Below are 16,041 nucleotides of genomic sequence, written 5' to 3'. Positions count from 1 at the left end.
GTTCGTGCGTGGGAAAACTCAGAGATTGGCGCGAAAATAACCTCTACGCAATATAAGAGTGCTAGTGAGAGACCATCATCACCAAAGTCTTACGCTAAGTCAGCCGCTACAACCAAACAAGTTAAGTTTGTGAGCAATAAATCCGCTACTCCTGCCAGATCAACGCCATCTACATCCACTGGTTCCGCTAGTTACGTCGCTTTCACTCCTAAGGATCGTACGAGTGAACCGGGCATGCGCCCAATCTGCAAGGAGAAGCATTTCGTTCTCTTTTGCCCCAGCTACCAGAAGGCGTCGCCACTGAACCGAAGAACGATTGTTCAGCATTACCGCTTACGCTTCAACTGTTTGGGACGCCACCGCTACGCTGATTGCAGGACTAAGCAGAAGTGCCGCCATTGTGATCAGCCACATCATACGTCGACTCATCTTGACGATGGTGCTGCCGCTAAACCTGCACAGGACGCTCCTGTAGCTGACCCAGGTAACAAATAGTTCCAATTTTGGTAACTTTTGGTTTGAATTCGCTAACTTAGTCTGCTTTCAGCTCATTCGCTCAATGTTTTACTCGCTACCACTATTGTTAAGTTGAATTCGCTAACAGGAAGTACATGTACGGCCCGTGTACTTATTGATCAAGGATCGGAGTTATCCTTTGTGACACATTCGCTAATCAAGAAGTTGGATATTCAACTCAGTAAAGCAGCTGTACCATTACGTGGGATTGGTGCTGTGTCAGCTGGGCATTCGCTTGGGTCATGCAAGATGATGCTGCATTCACTACACAACAACACTTCCATTACTGTCCAAGATCATGTGCTTGCTCTATTGACGGTAAACTTACCGTCATTTACGCTAACTAAGAAGGAGAAATGGCCGCATATAACTAGGCTACAACTTGCTGATTCAGACTTCTTGACATCACGACCTATTGATATCATTCTGGGTGCAGCACCAGCTGCACATATAATCAACGCTAAAATACGAAAAGGGAGTGACAATGACCCAATCGCTCAGTCAACATCGCTTGGCTGGATTATTTATGGATCTGTGGACACCGCTACATCAAAATTGACCACTTATGGTCATCATGTCGCTGTTAATGATCAACTACAAGACTTGTTAAGCAAGTTTTGGTACCAAGAAAAGCCATAGACAGAATTCACTACACGCTATACTGAAGAAGAAGAAGAGTGTGAACAACACTTTGTCAATACACACTACAGACAGTCTGATGGTCGATATGTTGTTCGCTTGCAGCTTAAATCTTCGCCAAGTCAACTGGGTGATTTGCTTAGAGCTGCAAAATACGCTTTATTACGTCTTCGCAAACGATTGGAAGCTGATCAAATCTACAAGAAGTTGTACTTCGACTTCCTGAAGGAGTATGAAGACTTGGGACACATGAAACGTATGAAATTGAAGGATCTACCACCGAATAGCTACCTGTTGCCTCATCATGGGGTTTTGAAAGAGCAGAGCACTACCACCAAGCTCAGGGTGGTATTCAATGGGTCCTGGAAAACAACATCTGGCGTATCTATCAACGAGATGCTTCATGTGGGCCCAAAGATTCAAGTTGACATCAGTGATGTATTTATTCGCACCCGCTGCCATCGCTATCTATTCGCTACTGACGTAACAAAAATGTTTCGTCAAATCACAGTTGACAAGGAAGATCATCATCTACAGTGCATACTCTGGTTTGACGAAGATGACATCCCTATAGTATTTGCACTCGCTACTGTTACTTATGGAACAACATCGGCTCCATATCTCGCTGAAAGAGCACTTTTACAACTCGCTGAAGGCGAAGGAAATAAATTTCCGAAGGCTGTCGAAACGCTAACTAACACACGCTACGTTGATGACATCTATGGAGGTGCAGATGAACTCGCTGATGCAATCCAAGTTGCTCTCGACACAAAAAATATGTGTGCCACAGGATGTTTTCCGCTTGCCAAGTGGGCGAGTAATTCAACTAAATTACCCTCTCAAGTCGCTCCAGTAGAAGCCCAAGAAGATACACCAAGAGAGCTTGGGGATACTACAGTAAAAGTGCTCGGGCTAACCTAGAATCCAACACAGGATAAATTCTAGTTCGGCTATTCGGTTCCAGAAGCATCACCATCAACTAAACGCACAATTTTATCTGAAATTGCTCGCTTGTTTGACCCACTGGGGTTTTTGGCACCGATCATCGTGAGAGTCAAGATGTTCATGCAGAAGCTCTGGCTGCAGAACTTTGACTGGGATGCTACGCTATCACCGTCGCTTCTTCAAGAATGGAATTTGTTTCGAGATGAACTACATCAGATCTCGAAGATTCAGATACCTCGCTGGAATCGTGTAAAAAATGGTGTATTAATCGAATTACATGGATTCTCTGACGCTTCACAACTCACTATGGCTGCTGTAGTTTATCTAAAAGTTACTGACGCTATTGGAAGCTCCAATATTTCGCTAGTGTGTGCCGAAACACAAGTTTCAACGCTGAAGCCCATAACTATACCAAGAATGGAGCTCAATGCCGCTGTGTTACTCACTCAACTGGTACTCTACGTAAAGAAGGTTTTGAAACTCGAAAACGTTCCAGTTTTCATGTGGACAGACTGCGCTGTATCCTTAACGTGGATACGAAACAACCCAGCTAGATGGTAAGTCTACATTCGCAATAGAGTTACCAAGATTTAAGAATCGCTACCAAGTGTCAACTGGGATTTTGTTCCTGGGAAACTTAATCCAGCTGACTGCGCTTCAAGAGGTTTAACAGCAGCTAAACTAGAACAGCATTCGCTATGGTGGACGGGACCAAAATGGCTCAGTCAATCAAAAGATAACTGGCCATCTTTTGCTATCCCTACGCAGACGGTATCACATCTTGAAGAACGTCCAGGTCTGGTTTTTACCATCTTCAAGGCAGATTCACACCCGCTATACACGCTACTAGAAAAATTCTCGAAGTTGTCACCTTTACTTCGCACTCTTGGAATCTGTCCTTATGCTATCGCTAAATTTAAAAAAGTACCACAGTCCTCACTGGCCACACCACTCTCTACAGTTGACCTGGAACTCGCTAAGACTTTGCTGATCAAGTATACTCAAAGTCAGTACTATTCGCAAGAGCTGAAGCTATTAAAAGATGGAGATTCTCTACATCGAAATCATCATCTCGCTAAATTGATTCCCTACGTCGACTGCAACGGAGTACTCAGAGTCGGCGGTCGCTTGAAAAATTTGCTGCTGGATGATGAACGGAAAAATCCAGCCATTTTACCAAGGTCATCACGCTTGAGTACGCTATTGATTGATCATTCGCATCGAAGAACATTCCATGGGGGAACTCAATTGACTCTCGCTGATCTACGGAGATCTGTCTGGATAGAAGGTGGTCGAGTTCCAGTCAGATCACACATTCTTCGCTGCGTCGTGTGCACGAGACATAGAGGTGTTCGTGCACAACAATTAATGTGAAAGTTGCCATCCGCTCGTACAAGGCCATCTAAAGCATTCTTACACACTGGAATAGACTACGCTGGGCCAGTAACACTGAATACTTTCCAAGGTCGAGGTGCCATAACCTATAAAGGATGGATCGCTGTGTTCGTATGTCTCGCTACGTCCGCTATACATATTGAAATTGTCACCGATTGCTCTACTGACGCTTTCGTCGCAGCATTTAGAAGATTCACTAGTCGAAGAGGCGCCTGCAGTATCCTTTACTCGGACTGTGGTACGAATTTTGTAGGAGCAGACGCCACTGCCATTGGCGACGCCAGTTCTCGGCAATATTGTGCAGCATCGCTACACCAAAGATATTGAAACCTTCCATGGCTTCTTCTTCTTCATCCCCCCACCGGATGTAAATGTTGTACAACCGGTTGGTGTTCCGGCTAACTCGCACTTCTCAGTTCTGAAAAAAAAAATAATAAATAAATAAATAAATAAAATAAATAATATTGCTTGAAAATATAAAAGAATACTTACTGCATCACGCAGCGCTTCCCTCATGGCAGGAGTCACAATTTTCTGTAAAGTATTAAAAAAGCTATAAAATTAATAAAATAGAAAAATAAAAAATAATAATAAAATGAAATAACTTACTCTGATCATTTTTTTTTTTTTAAGCTATTGCATAGCTTCTATCGCGGGCCTTGAGCGCGGGGACCGAATCCAGAAATTCCGTAACGAAAAAACCTCACGCTCCCCACACCGACGGGCACGGAGGTGTGGCTTGAAGGCCGTGCATCGTCTAACGTCGTTTCAGTTCGACAGTCTTCGACACGGCGTTGTGTGCGTGCGATTAGACGTATTGTACGACTCTACGAAATCGGACGAATACATAAGCAGCTGTTTATGAGAAAGTATATAGGTGTATAGGTATTTATGTACAACAGTGAATAGCTGTATTTGTAAAATTTGTGTATAAAGTGTTTTGAATATGAATGAACAAAGTGCATTTATTATTAATGAAGAAAGTCACGAAAAAATAGTGAAAGAAAATGAGTGAGTACCCTATATACATACAGTTTATTATTATCACAAATGCAGTGTTAATTTTGAATTGAAAATATAATACTGTTATAAAGATAATCTAAATTTTTGATATTAAAATGAGCGATATTAAAATCAGCCCTTTTTTATACACACAAACACACACACGCGTATAGTTTAAATTCTCAATTTAGATTCTCAATATGTATATATATATATATATATATATATATATATATATATATATATATATATATATAAATAAATTCATTCTTCATTATGTATATAATAGAAACCATCAATCCAAGCACGTGTACTATTCAGTACCTTTGTTTTTGGTGTGTAGATAATGCACATGAATGCCGCGCAGAGAAAGTATATATGATATCATATCTATATAAATGTACATCGCGCGAAATTCGATAATCACTTCTTAATATTGTTATTTTTTTATAAATGAATAATTTTGTTTTGGTTCGTCATTACACTATTTATACCTAATTATTTATACCTATTATTTATACCTTGATATTTTCGTTTTATAGAGAAGAAAAGCGTAAAGAGCTAAAAAGAAAAAAAAACTAATGCACGTCAAAGGGCATATTATCAGCGTCAGGAAGATTTGAAGAAAAATGAAGAAATAATAAAAACAGTACCAAAATCAAATGCTGAACGTCAAAGAAAATTTCGTCAACTTCAAAAATTTCGTCGATTTCAACATTAACTTCGCTGATGAAAAATCAGATCGGTTGACAACTTTTCTATCAAAAACATTGAATTTGAAAATGAATAATGATCCACAAGAGTCCACAACAAAATATGGGACCACCATTGACGCGGTATTTTCTAGATATTTAGAGGATATTAAGTCGCAAACTTATGTTTCTTATTTCAGTTATCATAAACCTATAGTTTCAATGATAAATATTCCTGAATAACCAACATCTACTGTAAGATAATAAAACCCACATGTATTGTAAAATAATAAAAATATTTTAAACAATATTAACTTTTTATTTATTTAATAAAAGAAAAGTTTGATTTCTTATCGGTTACCACGCTCAAAAAGTGTAACTTGAATTAATATCAAAGAAAAAGAAATACTGCATAAATAAAATAAATAAATAATTATAATTGCATAAGTTGATACAAAATGCTATGCAATAGCTTTACCGCAGCAGTCCCCGAATGCCACACGTCTTTTTTTTTTTTTTTTTTTTAAATTCAGCAGAGCCTATCCGTCGAGTTTTAAAAATTTTTTCTGACTATTATGCTGCTTGGCTCTGCCGAAATTTATATTCGCAAGTAACAATAGCAGTGGCCAGTGTGGTAGGGATACCTCAGAGCAACATAGGTGTATTCTATTGAATGTATAATATTTTAGAAAAAAATTTTAATTTTTCATCAGTTTTTTAAACAAATTGGACGAAAAAATTTAAAAAAAAAAAAAAAAAAATTTAAATTTAAAAATAAAAATGATTTTTGTTGGTGGAACTGTCACTATGTCTTTTTTATAGAAACTTCACGATGTAAATGTAATGTAAATCCAAGTTATAAGCAAAAAACAGAAGCATCGGGTTACCCTTCAGAATGTATTATTGAAGAACAAAAACAAAAATTTCTTGACGACTTTTATGCAGTGAAACGTATACGTTAGACCCACAAAATATAGAAAATAACCCGGGTTTGAGGGCTTCAGCAAAAATTATGTTAAATTCGTTGTGGGGTAAGTTTGGTCAACGTGAAAATATGAATCAATGTAAAATAGTACGAGAGAAAAGTAGATATGATGAATTAATGTTTAACCCGTGAATAGGAGTTACATCGGTCTTTGATGTGACTGAAACAATAATGATTATTAACTAGCGCTATCGTAATGACGATTTTGAATCCTCACCGAACGTCAATGTTGTTATCGCTGCATATACAACAGCTGAAGCGCTTCTCGAGCTATTCAAACATCTCTGTATACTTGGCGAGCGTGTATTGTATTACGATACAGACTCTGTCATCTATAGAAGTACTTTAAATTCAAAAGAATACGAACCACCGACAGGTAATTTCTTGGGAAATATAACAAACGAGTTAACCAGTTACGGCACAGGTAGTTTCATAAAATCTTTTGTGTCAGGAGGTCCTAAATTTTATGGATACCGTGTGAGAAACCCTCAAACTGGTCAAATTTCTGAATGCTGTAAAATAAAAGGTATACGTCTGAATTCTAGCACAAATAATAAAATAAATTTCGATGCAATATGTCAACTCATACGAAAAGAAATAAATGATATAAAAATTAATACACGTTCTATAAGACGTACGAAAGACCACCAGGTAATATCGCGTGATGAAATAAAAACTGTAACGGTAACTTCAACTAAACGACGATGGGTTAGTGATAGTATATCATATCCTTATGGTTATAAAAGACAGAGAAATTCATAGTTGTAATATATAATTTTATAAAAATAGAAAAAAATAAAAAAATAAATGTATTGAATTATTCAAAGCTCATGTTAAAAATTTCTGTAGGGTAAATATTTTTCAATTGTTAGCACCAGTTATTAGTGCGCTTATCTCAAAAATATTTTAATGAAACATGCGCGGAAAAAGGTACTTGCACCCCAAGAAAACTTGGAAAAGGTACAAAAACAGAGAAATGATTCAACTGAAGCCAACAATACTGAAGCTGCTAGTCAAATTCTTTCTCAATTGGCTCGTCAAATATTACCGTCTTCTTAGACGCCAGGTACACCTATAACACGTTCAGACGCTGAATTGACAAGTATTTTAAATTCACCTTACAATAATGACTCTGATAAAAAATGGAAAGCCTACAATGAAGCATTAAAAAGATTTTTATTTTTTATTGTAAATCCAAATGCTTCAGAAACGTTGTTGGAGAAAAAAAAAGACGAATATTCTACGAATACTGATTATTCGCTATGAGTGTGACTGCAGCGCCAGACAAAATATGAACTACGGGAGGCTGTCAGAGTATGTTTTTATACGTATGTCAATAGCAAGAAACATAAAAATAAATGAATATTATAAATAATAGTAAAAAAAAAAGTTGTAAAAAATATAGGACAGTTTTATAGTAATTGCAGTTTTGTTTTTTAGCTAAACGAATCATCAATAAGTAAGTATAATGATAAAAAATAAAAAAGATTGCAGTAAGCATTTAGGTTAAGTTGTTTGAAATTCATATCAAAGTCAAAATATGATACTAAGGAAAAAATCAAAATGAAAAATAAATAATTAAATAATAACAAAATAAATACTTTCACGTGTGCTTGCTTACAATTTCAGTAATCATAGCCTCCTGTAACTCCGAAAGTAACCACTGCAAACGCTTCAGTCAATTTGATTTCCCCTACCATGGCTTCACTCAGAGCGAATACAACTTCTGATGATTATCCTAATGCTTTTGAACCAAATACAGTATATTCAAAGCAAGCTATTTTAGATAAAGTACCTAAAAAACATCGACAAAATGCTAATGCGTTGATAGACTACCTAAATATAAGCGGTAGTAAACGTATTAAATGAGACAACCGTGGTGCTACTACTATCGATGGTAAAGAAGTACAAGGTGCAAACATTGTGGATTTAGTCAATGATGCCTCAGGTTCAGAAAAACTTTCAAAGCAGTAGGAAGACACGAGTTTAGTCAACTACTTCAAGATATAAATACACCACAAACATTGGTTGGTAACAAAATTTTTCTAAGTAGAACACCTACAGCGACGCCTACAACAACACCGGGTGTTCCAAGAACGCCGCATACATTATTGAATAATAGCGATCTTATAACCGAAGATGAGGATGAGGAAACACCATCCAATACTGCAGGGACAATACCACAAAATGAAACACCACCGCAACCATCGCGTTATTCAACAAGTAAAACAAAAAAAAAACGGGATGGCTGAATCTACGGTAAATTTTGAACAATCGTATTATGATATAGAGCAACCTACAGGTTATACAGGTGGGACGAATCTTTTGAAAAAATTTAAAAAAAAGTACCACAAGAAGATATTAAAAATTGGTTACAAGCTCAAGATACTTATACACTTCATAAACCAATTCGTTATAAATTTTCACGGTTACATTATGATGTGTCAAATATTGATGATGTTTGGGAAGCCGATCTTGTTGATTTACGTTCATTAAAAAACATAATGATAATTATTCTTATATACTTGTAGTAATCGACGTATTAAGTAAATATGTATGGACTGAGCCATTAAAAGATAAAACTTCATTATACGTAGAAAATGCATTTAAAAAATTTTTTTCTGAAAGTAACCGTCAACCTGTAGTTTTACAAACTGATCGCGGAAAAGAATTTGTAGCTAAAAATATACAAGATTTTTTGGCGCAACGTAATATTAAGTTTCGAGTCGCTCGTAATCCTGATGTTAAAGCCGCTGCTGTTGAACGTGTAAATCGTACAATAAAAGAACGCATGTGGCGATATTTTACTCATAAAAAAACTAAACGTTACATAGACATACTACCATTCCTTATAAAAGCTTACAATAACACACGCCACTCATCGACGAAAATGACACCTGCGTCGGTAACGCTGGAAAATGTAAGTGAAGCGCATAATAATATAATATCAACTTTTAAACGAAAAAATACCAACAATAAACGTAAAAAAATTCATCCCTTTAAATATCGTGTAAATGATTTAGTACGAATCAGTAAAACAAAAGCTACGTTTGAGAAAGCTTATGAAGCAAATTGGACTAAAGAAGTATTTAAAATTAGAAAAGTTAAACGACGTCAATCATTACCTATTTACGAGTTATGTGATTTAGAAAGTGAAGACATTGATGGGTTTTTTTATGAACAAGAATTAACTTTAGTGAACAAAAATATTGACGAAAAAGAATTTGAAATTGAACGAATTATCGAAAGTAAAGGTAAAGGACGTAATAAACAAGTATTTGTCAAGTGGTTAGTTTACCCCGATAAGTTTAATTCTTGGATTCCTGCTATAAATGTAAAATGACAAATCTTAAGGACGAATTTACAATGATTTTACCTAGCGACAGTAGTATGGAATATTTTCCATCTAATACAGCATCTAGATTTACAACTCATTTACCACATCAAATTGAATTAACTGGTTAATGGGTTATGGTATTAACTGAAATATAATATCCATATAATTTTTTACACATACGTGATCATAATGATTCATATGCTGCTTGTATTAGCGGCTATAAAACAGAAGAACAATTACGAAAAACAGGACAGCATAACGTAAAACGTGATATTTATCAGAATCCTGATGATTTTATGTGGGCACTCAATCGTATACCGACTATAAAATTTCATTTTGAATTCCATTACCATTCAAGAAACGGATACGTTACCATACGTAGATACTGTAGAAGGGACGAGTGTAAAGATAAAATTAATTTATTAAATTTGTCACCGAAAATATGGACAGTGTTGGGTTTCAATGAAGCGGCCATTGGTATTGAAGGTTTTCTTTTTCCAGACTTACAACCAGAGGACTACGAAATAATAGGTGAACGGCATATGAGCTTAGCTCGTGCGCTACCTGAAAATTTTTTCATCTATTGTGATGTTTGAGCACCCTACGTCACAGGTGATATACAATCGTCATTATTACGTATAGTCCCATTTCATACAGCAACTAAATATGTATATGGTAGTATACGCTCAACTAATTTTACACCTGCAAATTATATACCACTATTACAATCATCATTTAGAACAATTGAAATAGATATAAGAGACAGTAAAGGTAATCCTATACCATTTGAATACGGGCCATTAAACGTAACACTTCATTTTAAACGCGTTGATTAGTGATTGAAAAAATGAATCATTACGTTGAATATTATCAAGTACAGGCTGGTGGGGGTTACACTGAAAAATATAATCGGTTCGGTCGTGTATACGTAGGTGCACCTTACCAGCGTGGTCACGGTATTGGTGCTTTTTTGGGTGGTTTATTTCAGCGTGTATTACCATTTTTGGGTAAAGCTGCTCGTGCTATCGGTAAAGAAGCACTCAATGCGGGGTTAAATGTTGTTAGTGATGTTTCAACACGCGGTATACCACTGAGAGACGCTCTAGAACATCGTTTGACGGATGCTGGTTTCAATTTAAAACGTAAGGCCCAAGAAAAAATCGATAAAATAATGACAGGGTCCGGTTATAATTAAAATGACAGCAGGGAAGTTATTCAGTCTCATTTGAAGCGCCGACGCGTACGCAAGCGTGCTACCTGTAAGAAAAAGATGAAAAAACGTGCTAAAATATGTCGTAAAAAGGCAATCAGTAAAACAAGGAAAAAATTAGAAATAAAATTAAAAAATTAAAACAAAAAAGTAGATTCGGAAAAAAGAAAAAACGTTCAGTGCAAGATATTTTTGACAGTAATATATAATAATAGCTTTTTTACATTTTCATTCAAGCGAGTGTGCCAAGTCAGAATTGGACTTATTTACTATACCACTAACACAAAAGAGCGTCGAATATTCACAATGGACGCACTACAATCCAGTTTCTTTAATAACAGATGACTCGCCCATTGAATTTGTTATACCTGGGCATGGTGACGAATACATCGATTCACCTCATACAATGTTAAAAATACGGGTACAAATAATTGCTGCTGACGGAACTCACGCTGCGGCCGATAAAGTCGATCCTGTAAATAATTTATTACACTCAATGTTCAATCAAATTGATGTGTTTTTCAATCAAAACTTGATTTCACCGCCTATCAATGCTTATGCTTACCGAGCATACATTGAAACATTATTAAATTACAGTAGTGATGCGAAGAATTCACATTTAGGTTTAACTTTGTGGTCTAATGATACCAGCGGGGCGTTTGATAATCCTGTAGGAGGTATTGGTGAAAATGACAACAATGTTAGTAACAAAGGGCAAGAAGAACGTGCGGGGATTACTAAAAACCGTGCGAAATTTGATTTACTTGGACATCTACATTGTGATATTTTTAATCAAGATACGTTTTTTTTAAACGGTGTAGAAATGCGCTTACGTTTAATACATACGAAATATTCATTTCGTTTTATGGACAGTACAAATAAAAATTACAAAATACATTTACTTGAGTCATCACTTATTGTAAGAAAAGCTAAACTAGCGCCAGGTATACTTTTGGGTCACGCCAAGGCTTTGTCACAAACAACGGCAAAGTACCCCCCGACGCGTGTTGAAATAAAATCATATGTGTTACACGCAGGTATTTTAAGTCAAACAATAGATAATGCTATATTAGGACAGCTACCTAAACGAGTGATTATTGGTTTTGTTGATAATCGTGCATACAACGGTGACAGAACATTAAACCCTTTTAATTTTGATAATCATGGTATCAACTTTTTTTGTCTTTATGTTGGCGGTAAGCAAGTACCAGGTAAAGCATTACAACCACAATTTTCTGAGAATGATTATTTAGAAGCTGAAGCATACAACACCCTTTTTACCGGTACGGGTATACATTTTCCTGACTATGGTAACAACATTACACGAAAAAATTACTCCAAAGGATATTGTTTGTTCGCATTCGACTTGACGCCTGATCTATCTGCTCATTTTGCTACCCACTGAAATCTTGTTAGAAACGGTAGCCTAAAAATTGAAGTACATTTTGATAGAGCAACGACTACGAGTTTAAACTGTATACTCTATGCTGAGTACGATAATATACTAGAAATTGATTCTTCCCGCCAAGTGATAGTTGACTACAATGGATAAAAAGAATATGGTTAAATGCAGAACAGTCAGTTAACTTGGAAATTTCGTGAGTGTATTATCTATCTGTCCTTTTTTAGTTCGTGCGTGAGTGTATGAAAATATTATAAAAATGAGTCATCATTTAAACGAGCTGATTATAGACATACAAGGTTTGGCCGGTCCCGATGGTTTAATTATACCAAAAGAAATAGCTATACTACCTGTTATAGGCAGACAAATAGGACATTGGATAATAGGACCACCGTTACCAAAAAGTGCTTTAAGTACAAAAGTTTGTAGGTGTAATTTCTGGCTAACGACATTTTATCATCGCTTAGACTGGTGCCAAGGGACAACGCCCTTTGAATCTCTCAAGTCTTTGTTATTTGAAGCTACAACGAATACGGTATTGATATACGTCCGTGGTAAAGAAAAAAAAATTTCTTACAAACAACTATGTCGAGACCTGTTATTGACTTGGAAAAATACTGCCCGCAATTTTACACGCTACCTTTAAACAATTATTTGTGCTTTTATCACGGTGAAATTGAAAAGAATACAAAGCATGAGTATTCATGTGCACTTCATAATGCCTTTAAATTAAAAACATGGATTGAAAATAATATTTTTACGGGAGAGTTAACATTACACTGAGAAAAAAAATTACTATTAACAAGAAAATTTTCTTGAGACGAACTATTATATTCTTGAAAATTTTCAAGAATATATATTATTTTATTCACAATTCCGAATTTTTTATTGAATGAGTATTCACTTTACATAAAATGTTGTAATTTATCGATAATTCATATTGACTCTCAAGCAGACTTTGAATTACTTGCGACAAGTAATTATTAATTTTTTTATAACAATTAACTATGTTGTTTAAAAATTTTTTTTCGTGAAATAAAATTTGAATTATTTAATCCAAAACAAGAATGACTCAATTAAATGCAAATATTTTTATTATTATTCATGATGAATCATAAATAATACTCATAATATTTATATTAAGAATGAATTATATTGATCCAATCTTCTGTTAAATTATCAAAATCATTGGTTTAACAGACATAATCTCAAACATATTTGCTTATAAAAAAAAGTGTTACCTAGACAATAACTTTTTTTTCAATCAACAGATTATGCTTATATAAAAAAAATTGATAGTTTGCATTGAGTAAGCCTTGTTTTTTTTTTGTATATTTTCATCGAATTGATTCACATGATAGTTATTTTGATTTTATAATGAAGCTTATTTTATTAAAAATAAGTAGTATTGCTACGATTATTTTCTCACGCGTCTTTAAAATATTATTTTTTTTTGCAAAAAGGTATGTTTTTCGTTAGAAGGTAAATAATATTTGTCGATTATTGTCACAGATTCTTTACAAAAATCTTAAGTTTCGCGAAACTAAAAAATTACTCTTTTAATTTCAATATTTTGTCATCTATAAATAATATATTCTTGTCAGAAGAAATTTATAAGATTCCTCAAGAATTTATGTTGTATGAACACATCATTCAATTTCTATACAGAGCTCTTTTGTAATAAACTATTATAGTCGATATTTACTGACAAAGGTAGTTTAATCCAAATCAAAATACTATTATGCTGTCGATTAATTTTTTATTATTTGCTCAAATTTCAGGGTTTTAAATTGTATAGTTGTAATGCTTACTTCGAAGATTTTTTATTTTTAGACACTCTGAAAAATTTCAAACAAATGAAATCTCAAATAAGAATGAATTTATCATAGTTAGTAAAAGAAAAAAAAATGGTTAGTTGAAAGGTTAATTGTTTATCGTCAATATTATAAAATCGTAGATCCAGATAGTTTTATTTCTTAAAAAAAAAAAAATAGTTAAAATTGTTCATTCAACAGATGGTGCAATTATTCGATAAATTAGAATTAAATGAAATTTTTCTATTTTGAATTACTTAACATTTGAATTGAAAACTATTATTGAATGCATGGTAATACTATTCATTCATATTAGTCAAAATTTATCACGGTTATATCTTTAATTACTTGAGCGAAGAAATGCCGTATTTTGTACAGTTTAACTTAAATTTAAAAATGAAAATTATAAATGTATTTTAATCAGTAAGAAAGTTTGAAAAAAGCAAAACAATTTTGTAGCCAAATTTTTAGAGTTTAAAGTATCGGTATATTTAATGTTCGTTATAATACGATTTTTTCGATTGAATAACAATTAAGTTTAATCATTTCTTGATTTTCTTAATCGAAAAAATGCTGACCTTTCACGATTTAATTAAACTTCCTAATTAAATATCACAATAATAGTCCTTTCAGTAAAATAGTTTAATGCAATAAAACAAATGTTAAATATAAAATTTTTAGCATCTTATATAAACATTTTTATTATGTTAAGTACAATAACTTTTTTTTATTTTAATAAAGATTGAATTGAATCAATTTTGGATTTTCTTGAGCGAAGAAATGCCAGACATCTCAAAATATTAACTCAACTTAGTATAAGAATTTTCATTATGTTATTTAAAATACTATTTTCTTCATTAACTAAAGGCAAGGTCTAATAATTCTTCCAATTTCTTGAGTCAAAAAACTCTGGACGTGCTACGATTTTGTTGAATTTTCTATTAATATATTATACGTATAGTTTAATAAGTAGAAAAGGCTTAACCAATACGCAGAATTTTAATATAAAATTTATAGCGTCTCCAATAACCATTTTTATTATATTCATAGCAGTATCATTTTTTAAATAAAATACAGACTCATTCAAATCATTTCTTGAATTTCTTGAGTCAAGAAATGCTGGAACTACCATAATTTTATTGAACTTTCTAATTATATATAATAAGTATAGTCTAATCAGTAAAAATGTTCTAAGCAATGCGAAAAATATTTATATTGGAATTTTTAACATTCGATAGAAATTATTTTATTATTTTATCTATAATATTATTTTTCTAATTAAATATAGATTAAATTAAATCATTTCTTGAATTTCTTGTCCGAAGAAGCGCTGGACTTACCATGATTCTGTTGAACTTTCAAATTATTTATAATAAGTGTATCTTAATCAGTAGACAAAGCTTAAACAATCCGCATAACTTCAATATTAACAATTTCACAATTAATATAAGTATTTTTATTATGTTCATTGTAATATCTCTGTTCTTATTAAATAAAAATGAAGCTTGATGATAACTTAAATTTCTTGAGGGAAAAAAATGGTGAACTTACCATGAATTTATTCAAGTTTTTAATTACATATAATAAGTATAGTCTAATCGGTAAAAAAACTTAACTTAATGCTAAAAATTGTTAGTGTAAAATTTTTAGCTTTTCATGCAAATATTTTTATCCTGTTCATTGCAGTATCAGATTTTGGTTAAATCAAAACTCATTTATGTCATTTCTTAAATTTCTTCTGTCAAGAAATGCTAAACTTACCATCATTTTATTGAACTTGCTAATTATTTATAATATGTGTAGTTTAGACAGTAGGAAGGCTTAGAGCAATGCGAGAAATTCTTATTGTAAATTTGCTAGTATCTACAATAAATACTCTTATTATATCCTCTACAATATTTTTTTTTTTGATTAATTAAAGACTAATTTAAATCTTTTCTTGTAATTCTTGTATGAAGAAATGCTAAAATTCTTACAATTTTATTGAACTTTTTAATTATCAATTATAAGTGTAGTCTATTCTTTCGAAAAATTTTAAGCGATGCTCAAAATTTGTATTGCAAAATTTTTTACATTTAAAGCAATTATTTTTATCATATTCATC

The 16,041-nt window shown here is 33.4% G+C and overlaps 1 protein-coding gene across 1 annotated transcript; it reads left to right on the top strand.

Annotated features, from left to right (window-relative positions):
• Nucleotides 1-10,358: 10,358 nt before the first annotated feature.
• On the top strand, nucleotides 10,359-12,126 carry LOC103574403 (uncharacterized protein F54H12.2-like). Its single transcript, XM_008553847.3, has 2 exons — nucleotides 10,359-10,690; nucleotides 10,959-12,126. Exons 1-2 carry the CDS (start codon nucleotides 10,359-10,361, stop codon nucleotides 12,124-12,126), a joined length of 1,500 nt encoding a protein of 499 aa, XP_008552069.3.
• The last annotated feature ends 3,915 nt before the right edge of the window (nucleotides 12,127-16,041 follow it).

The sequence above is a fragment of the Microplitis demolitor genome, chromosome 6 (genome assembly GCF_026212275.2).
Source record: "Microplitis demolitor isolate Queensland-Clemson2020A chromosome 6, iyMicDemo2.1a, whole genome shotgun sequence".
Classification (NCBI taxonomy): domain Eukaryota; kingdom Metazoa; phylum Arthropoda; class Insecta; order Hymenoptera; family Braconidae; genus Microplitis; species Microplitis demolitor.
Note: the sequence above shows the minus strand (reverse complement) of the source record. Positions and strands in the feature narration are given on the sequence as shown.